General features: G+C 38.7%; 1 protein-coding gene across 1 annotated transcript; it reads left to right on the top strand.

Moving 5' to 3' along the window:
- The first annotated feature begins 3,031 nt into the window (after positions 1-3,031).
- LOC148040207 (uncharacterized) lies at positions 3,032-6,658 on the top strand. The gene is made up of 3 exons (XM_087697570.1): positions 3,032-3,940; positions 4,197-4,352; positions 4,914-6,658. The coding sequence occupies exons 1-3, from the start codon at positions 3,189-3,191 to the stop codon at positions 5,389-5,391; spliced, it is 1,386 nt and encodes a 461-aa protein (XP_087553696.1). The 5' UTR covers positions 3,032-3,188; the 3' UTR covers positions 5,392-6,658.
- The last annotated feature ends 1,425 nt before the right edge of the window (positions 6,659-8,083 follow it).

Raw genomic sequence — 8,083 nt, forward strand, 5'->3', positions numbered from 1 at the left:
AGAGGGAGAGAGAGAGAGAGAAATCATTAATATATTAATTTATATGTTATTATATAATTTGATAAATTAATTATTAACATGCAATCTTATAATTTATGTCTTATTTTTTCCTTGGGGTTGGGACTTTAGTCACAATAAGTCAAGTCTTTGCTCCTCGATTTGGTATGCATCTTATTTCAACCTTAAAGTTTGATTTTGGTACTTGAATCCCCCCTCTATGCTTACACATTGAGCCTTTTGTTAAATGTAGAAGTCTTATTGCTTTATTATTTCTACATCATTGATATCATGTTTTACTTTATGTGGTCTTGACGGTCTAAAGTAAGTGTGGTACAAAAATTTTATAGGTCACATGGGTGAACACAAAGCTGACCAACGTCAACTATCTTTACATGTGGTGTTTGGACAAGCTTTTGGATAAAGATCATCATCAACACATACTAAGGAAGTTTCATTAGATCTAAATAAAGAAATTGTTATTGTAGATGGTATTATTATAAAGAGTGAGCCTAATGAGGAATGTAAAAAGAAAAAAGATGGATATGTCTGTGGTTTTCTTCCACAATGGAAAATTGTATATCCATGGGCATATTCAATTATTGATGAGAAAAGGAATGAATGTGTTAAATGTAAAACTTACACTAAACTTAAGTTAAATACACCATTTACTGGGATAGGAGGGAAAACTATTCAAAAACAAGCTCTTGAAGTTCATCAAAATTTTGAGGCTCACAAACAAGCTGAAAAGGAACTAAGTAGAAGGAAAAAAACATCGTTGAAAGTTATTGAAAAACATGTTGATTTAATGGTTGATGCTGAAAAAAATTGAATTGTGAGTGTTATTCAAATAATGTGGAATATTGTGCCATGTAATATGCCTCTAGATTCATTTGAAAGTGCATGTAAATTTCACATCGTCATGCACATCCCAAACATGCCTACATCTATAGAGTACTCCTCATACATGAATTCCACTGCTAGAAGACAATTTATTAATGCAATCTATCTTGTGTATTGGGAGAATCTTAAGAGTGAAATTTATGCAAGTCCATTTTATTCTTTAATGATCGATGAAAGTATTAATAGACGGTATTCAAAGCATCTCATTGTTTATATAACATGTTTGTCCAGTCAAGGGTTGGGGGAACCTAGAGCTAAATTTCTTCATCTTATTCGTATTCGTGATGGAAAAACTAACTCTGTACTCATAGCATTAAAAAGCTACTAAATGAAATGCAATTAGATAAGCATAAAATGATAGGGTTCACATCGGATGGAGCTAGTTTCATGGTAGGGGTAAATGAAGGAGTAGTGATTAAGTTAAGAAGAACCATTCCTCATCTTGTAGGTGTTCATTGTATTTCTCATCGACAAAATTTAGTTGTTAAGGATGCTTGTGAACATTTTACAGAGTTTGTATGTTTAGATAAGTTTGCCAGCAAGATAAGAGATTGGTTAGAAGATTCTACATTATGTCATGAGGAGTAGATGTCTTTAAAATAAAACACTATGAAGTACTTCGTATTCATGGTGTTAGGTGTTTGTCTAGAGGATCTATGCTTAATAGATTAGTAGTAATGATGTCTGCTTTACTTTCACAATGGAAAGATAAAAATGAAGCATTATATATGTTAGCAACCCATTATTAGCTCCAATTTCTTCTTCATTTCTTAGCTGATGTTCTAGTAGAAGTAGACTTGTTGAATGTTAAGTTTCAAGCAGAACATGTAGACATCACCACCATAGGAGGAGATATAAATGTCTTATTAAATATTTTAACAAATATATATTTAGGAGATTATTTTGGTGGAGACTGTAAAATTTCTCCAATAATTTTTCAGAAAAAATCTAGAGTTGGAATTTATAAGGTCAAGAACAAGGATAGTGAGGTAAGAGAACATATCTTGAAGTTTGAAAGTTTGCCAAATAGTGTGAATTCCAGCAATATTAGTGGATGTACTCTTTTAGCTAAGGAGTTTACTAAAAAAATAATTGAAAGATTTAATGAACGTTTTGCTGATTGTCACTTGATCAACTCGGGCAAAAAATTTTTACCAAAGCACTATCTAGTCGAGAGATGTTATAGAGTCCATTCACGAGACAATTCATGGGCCAGTTATGCGATAGATTTGCAGAGGGAGCTACACCACATCTCAACCGTGAATCGTGTGAAATAGAGCTAGGGCAGTTCGTGACCACTTTAGTGGAAAATTATCCAACCAAAGGTTTATTTTTCACATGGACATAATGTGGAAAGGAGTTGGAGTGGCAGATGTTTCCAGAAATGTTCAAATTGTGGCAAATTGTTCTTGTATTACCAACAAGTTCTGTCATGTGCAAAAGGGGTTTCTCAAAGCAGACTTTACTAAAGAGAAAACATAAATCGTCTCTTTGCCTAGAAACCTTGGATTGGCTAATGTTTTTAATGCTCTCTATTCATGAAGTCCTTCATGATGTAAAGTGGGACGAAATCTTTGATGTATGGAAGTCTATGAAAGATAGAAGCCCTCAAAACTTGAGTGGCTAATCATTAGTTGTAATCCTAATCCACAATTTAATATATTTTTTATCATGAAAGTTATGTTAGGGACGTATCTTTAAATATATATTTACAATTTGTTTTTGAAAAGCATCATCTCCTTCTAATTATTAAAAAAAGATCTATCAAAAAATTTACCCTTGGATTAAGAATAGTAAGCTTAATCATAACCCTTCAAGAAAAAAGTAAGGGCTGCCTTTCAAAACCAAGGCGTGCTTCGTTGTAAAAAGAAGTGTATCTGCTAGACTGCGTCCCATTAAAAAATCACATCATTCACGTCATTTTTATATTTTATGTATTCAATGCACATGATCATTGATTTTCTTACGGAATATGATTATGAGACTGATACGATTATGAGCATAACCACAGTCAAAAAAGGAGACTGACTCCTGAGCTGTGAGTCTCTCTCTCTCTCTCTCTCTCTCTCTCTCTCTCATATAAATAAGCTGCTCCCTTCCTTTTCCAGCATGTTTCCTTCACAGATGGAGCCTTAGCGTTTGCCATAGCTCCGTTACTCGGCTGCTTCTGATTATAAACGCAATATATGACATAATAGGCTATCCCTTCTAGCAACACACATAAATCACTTGCCTTATCACTTACGCACCTACCAGCTGTGCTGTACTTATCATCATCATAATCAAATATGGATCTAATGCAGGATCACGAGCTTGTGCAAGAGCTGCTCGATTTCCCTATCAGTCCTGGCCCTGACAGTGATCAGCAAAGCACCTCTAGCCTCCGTAGCTATGAGCTTATTCAGCAGAACCCTGGTGAGACTGAGTGGGGAGCCATTCTGCGGAAGCTCGAGGAATCACCAGCAATGTCAGCTGCGGGGATGATCGATGATCATCTGGGGCCATCTTCTTCTGCATCAGCACAGAATCCTGCTGATGATGCAGAACAAATTCAGACCCCCCCTCATGTAGGCATCTTCAGCTCACTGATGAGCTCGTTTGAGTACATGGATTCTGAACGACACACTCAGTTTAATGCCAGTAATGGTGATGATCACCTGGACTTTGTGTTGGATGAGCTGCTGTTCAGCTACAATGGCCACCAGTACTTAGGCACTGCACAGCAATCAGAGGAAAATCATCGCCATATCCCTGCACACTCTCAAACTCATGAGCAATGCTTCAATTGGTTAAACCAGCCTGAGAGAAGCAATTCGGGGCACTGTTACAGCTACAATATGAATCATGTTGACAGTGGCTCTTGTACGCCAGCCACGTCCGCGTCAAGCGACGATCCGGTGGATTACATGGAAGAACAAAACCTCGATCAGCCGGAGCTTAACACCATTAATTCCACCGATCAATCGAGCTCCCTCACCACCGTCGCCGAAGATCACAGTCAGCAGCATGCCCCGCCTGGCGACAAATCCCACAAGAAAAGGTACATTACTTTATTCACAGATACATGAAACAGTACCCAGTACCGAAAGTCTTTCACGAGCTTCCCACTTGCTTCTTCTTTCTGCTTTCAGCAAATTACTTTATATTCCTGATGTGGGAAAGGCTCATTGCTGATGCGTCACGCGTGCGTCTCAGTTTTTCTCCCTTTTTCAAAAGTCTCAAGGACTTAACCGCCATTTATGTGCATTAAGAAACGTCAGTCACTCATTGATGATGGCGGAAATTTTGATGTGCAGGGACAGTAAAGGCAATTGCTTACGTGTGAAGAAGCCCAAGAAGCAGAGGAGCCCCAGGCTAGAGATCTGGATGCAGAGCGACATTGACATCGTGGACGATGGCTTCAAGTGGCGCAAGTACGGCCAGAAAGCCGTGAAGGACAGCCCCTACCCAAGGTAGAATTCCACTGCCACACACAACAGAAAAAATCCTTCAGGCCAATCTTTTCAATCCCCTGTACCCATTAGCAGCTGTCATTCATTTGGGTTATAATCATGTCAATCCGACATGTAATTCATGCGGGTTATAATCCAAGTCGGTTGATTACCCATATGCCTAATTACATCAACAGAAAGACCACGAAAAGAACTGCAGTGATCCGATTGCTGTCACACATCTCGTTTGTTGTGGCCCATTAATTGAGTGCCCCAATTGATCTTATAGGACTCTAGCAGCATGCTATTTAGGTTAATAGTTGAAACCCATTAGTGTGGTATGTTGGTAATCATCCATTAAGCCCAAGTAGTAGGATACGGTCGTCATTATAGTTTGTTCAGTTTCAAACAGCTAAGACGAAATTTATGCTAACATGAATTAGGGGGCTTAAGCAGATGGTGATCAATTGAGTGTACATGGTTGTGATTTGATGAAGAAATGAATCAAGTTAAGTAGTATGGTGGATGAAAAAGCCCTAGTCAAAAACTAAACTGTTCTGTTGGATGGATGGATTATGGCAGGAGCTACTACAAATGCACAGACAAGAGGTGCAATGTGAAGAAGCATGTGGAGAGGCAGCGCAACGAGCCTGACGTGGTGGTCACCACCTACGAAGGCGTGCACACACACGCCACCCCCTCCTCTAATCACACCAATAAGGAATCAGATTCAAACGCCCCTAATTATGATAATCACCCCCACCTACACCCGGCCTCTCGTCCAGACCCCATATCCCACTACAGTACGGCCTACCTCGCCTCTCTGAATATCATCGCCCATTACATCGCTTCCTGCACCTATAACAATACCTGTAACCATAATCAGCTTCCTCCCCATCTCTCAAGCTGCCCTCCCAGCTTAATCCCCTCGATTAATCACCCTACCAGTACTACTCCGCCCCATGACAGTACTCTACTTGACCACCAATTACGACATCGTCTCTTGCAGGTCTTCATGCATCACCAAGACATCATGGCTAGAAGTTCACACTCGGCTTGAGGGGCAATGGTTGATCCCAGACTTTGCAAAAATTAGAACCTTGCCGCAAACGCACATGTAAGAAATGGAGAGGTGGGCAGAGTTGCCAGATTCTCACTTATGTCTACCTTCTGATTGCTGACAACGTGTCGATTATAGAAGAAGCCTTGCCATTGATCAATTGAGACGATGCTCAGGTGCTACTCTAGATGGCACCCCTGATGAAACAGGGCCTAGCCTTACTCCTTGGGACTGTGGCTGCAAGCAGCTTGGACTGCAGAAGCAGTATTTATCCCTCTGGCTGGGTTGGCACGCGGATGATTGAAGAAGACAATGTCAGTACCTGAGTGGATGTGGCGTGGTAAGAAGATGGCATTGCAGTGCCATTATTATATCTCATTACTTCTTATTGAGTTGAGAAACCCTTTCGACATATATCAATATTGTGGACCTTGATGTATACATTTGGTGCGCCGTAAAGGGTTTGGGCCCTGGGGATCCAAAATTGGCTCAGAGTTGTGGAACCATAGCACCTGATGACTGGCTGGAATGTTTTTACAACTGCATCCCAAGATCAACATGTTGTGGGGCTTTCAGGAAACAGACCTTGCTATGGGCATTTGCCTCGGTATAGCAATCACTACACCTCATGTCAATATTCCTCCGATGGCAGATCATCACATCTTGTGTGTAATTCTTGTTATGAGCAAGCTCTGGTCTTTCCCCAGTTAACACAGAGCATTTGAGCGTCACCCCAAAAGGCATACAATTGCTAGTAGCTACCGCTTCACGTTATATGAAGTCCATCCATCCCAGTCAGAATTAAAATCATAATGGCCTAGACCCTATCGTTGTTACAAGTGATTTGAGGCATTAGAAGGAAAATGAGGTCATTATATTATATTTAGTCCGATGACAGTCTATTAGATCATCAGATCGTACATGTAATTACATTTAGTAACAACTACATCAGGACTTTGTAACATTGTCAAGAGGCAATTCGACTTTCTTGTTATGAGCAAATGGAAATCCAAGGAAGCTTGGATGAAGATTATTAGTGGGCTGCACCATTGCTGTATCATTCAGCTGGTTGGATATTGCATTATCAGTTAGCAGTCCGTAACAGTGCCATATATCCCCAAAACTTCCGGGACACCTTCATCAACATATAGGACAATCCGTAGGTTTGATGAGATTATGCAGGCTCTAACATCTTTTCTAGAGAACCTGTTGCAGAGCCTTGTGACTACTTAGACATTATCCGTGAATCCATTCATGTCCCCAATGCAAGCTGTCCTTAAACACATGAAACGCAAGCACGTAATGCTTCTGGGTAATATTTCTTTGTCTTTAAGCAACGAAATCTGTTGTGAATGGGAGCACGTATAAGATAGCCGATAGATCTAAATAGGCGTCTGTATTGCCTAGCAGCAATCGGACCTCTCAAACTCTGCAAATCCTAGTATTACGTGCTCCATGGTAGAATCAAAGATCACTTTAGATTAGTAGCTAAATAAGGATAGTGTTCCATGCACAAAGGAACTTTGGACACTCTCCCATATGGCAAACAAAGAGAACTTTTCTAGATACTTATCAAAGTATCTAGAAAAAGTCTCAACTATTAAAAGTGGAACACTTTACAAGTTAGCAACACGGTAAAATATTCCCATATAGAAATTCCAAAAGTATCTAGTTGTTGATATAATAAAATTTTCGTACATAAGAAAACTAGTTAGAATCAATAATATAGTAAAATTTTGCTATATACGAAAACTAGTTAGAATCACCAGTACAGTAAAACATTTTCATATATTATATGATAAAAGTTAGTTATACTTTAATATATATTACCGAATAAAAATTGATTAGTAAAATTGGGTTTATATTTTTAAGACAACTAAATAGCATAAATATGAAGTCTTAAATAGTGGCTCCAAGAATACAAAAGTATGAGATCCATCAAGTTCTCACAACATCAAAACCTATTACTAAATCCATGCATAAAACATGGATCAACACTCCAATATTTCATGAGATCTAAACTAGTAGACCCAATCAAGATCGCTATTCATTGAAGATCCCCAAAGGAAAAAATTGCATGAATAAACCAATAGAGGGCACGTTAAGGAAAGTTTTCATCCACCCCTCCAAAAGTTCATGGGTAGCTAAGCCCCTCTTGGTCAGGGGAGAGAGGGAAAATACTAATTCTACGTGGACTACAAGCTACTCAATAAAGTGACAATCAAGGATGTGCATCTTCTACCTATGATAGATGATCTCTTTGATCAACTTGGGTAGCCAACATATCTTACATTCATTGGCATGGCTTCCACCTATTGGTAAATACCTTTAAAGCCCTTTGGATTAGATGATGCCATTTGGATTAACTTTGAGCACTTTTCAATGCATAGGCAATATAATTTTCCATGACTTACTTAAAAAGAAAGTCTTAAGTATTTACCTTTATGCCAGATTCACACCAAGACTTGTAATGAGCATTTTTATGTGCTTTGGGGAGTTCTCCATCATCAATAATCTGTCAATCCAATTCAAAAAATGTAAGTAGGCCAAAACATTATCAAAATTTTTAGTCTATATAAATTTTAATACATTAGTCTAAATAGATCCAGAAAAGTACTAGCAATCCAAGAGTATCCCATGCACATCAATCAAATAGCTACAACAAAGACCTTGCTAAAAAAGGAAACAAATA

The sequence above is a fragment of the Lygodium microphyllum genome, chromosome 2 (genome assembly GCF_053477565.2).
Source record: "Lygodium microphyllum isolate KBCC chromosome 2, Lygodium_microphyllum_v1.1.10, whole genome shotgun sequence".
Lineage (NCBI taxonomy): Eukaryota > Viridiplantae > Streptophyta > Polypodiopsida > Schizaeales > Lygodiaceae > Lygodium > Lygodium microphyllum.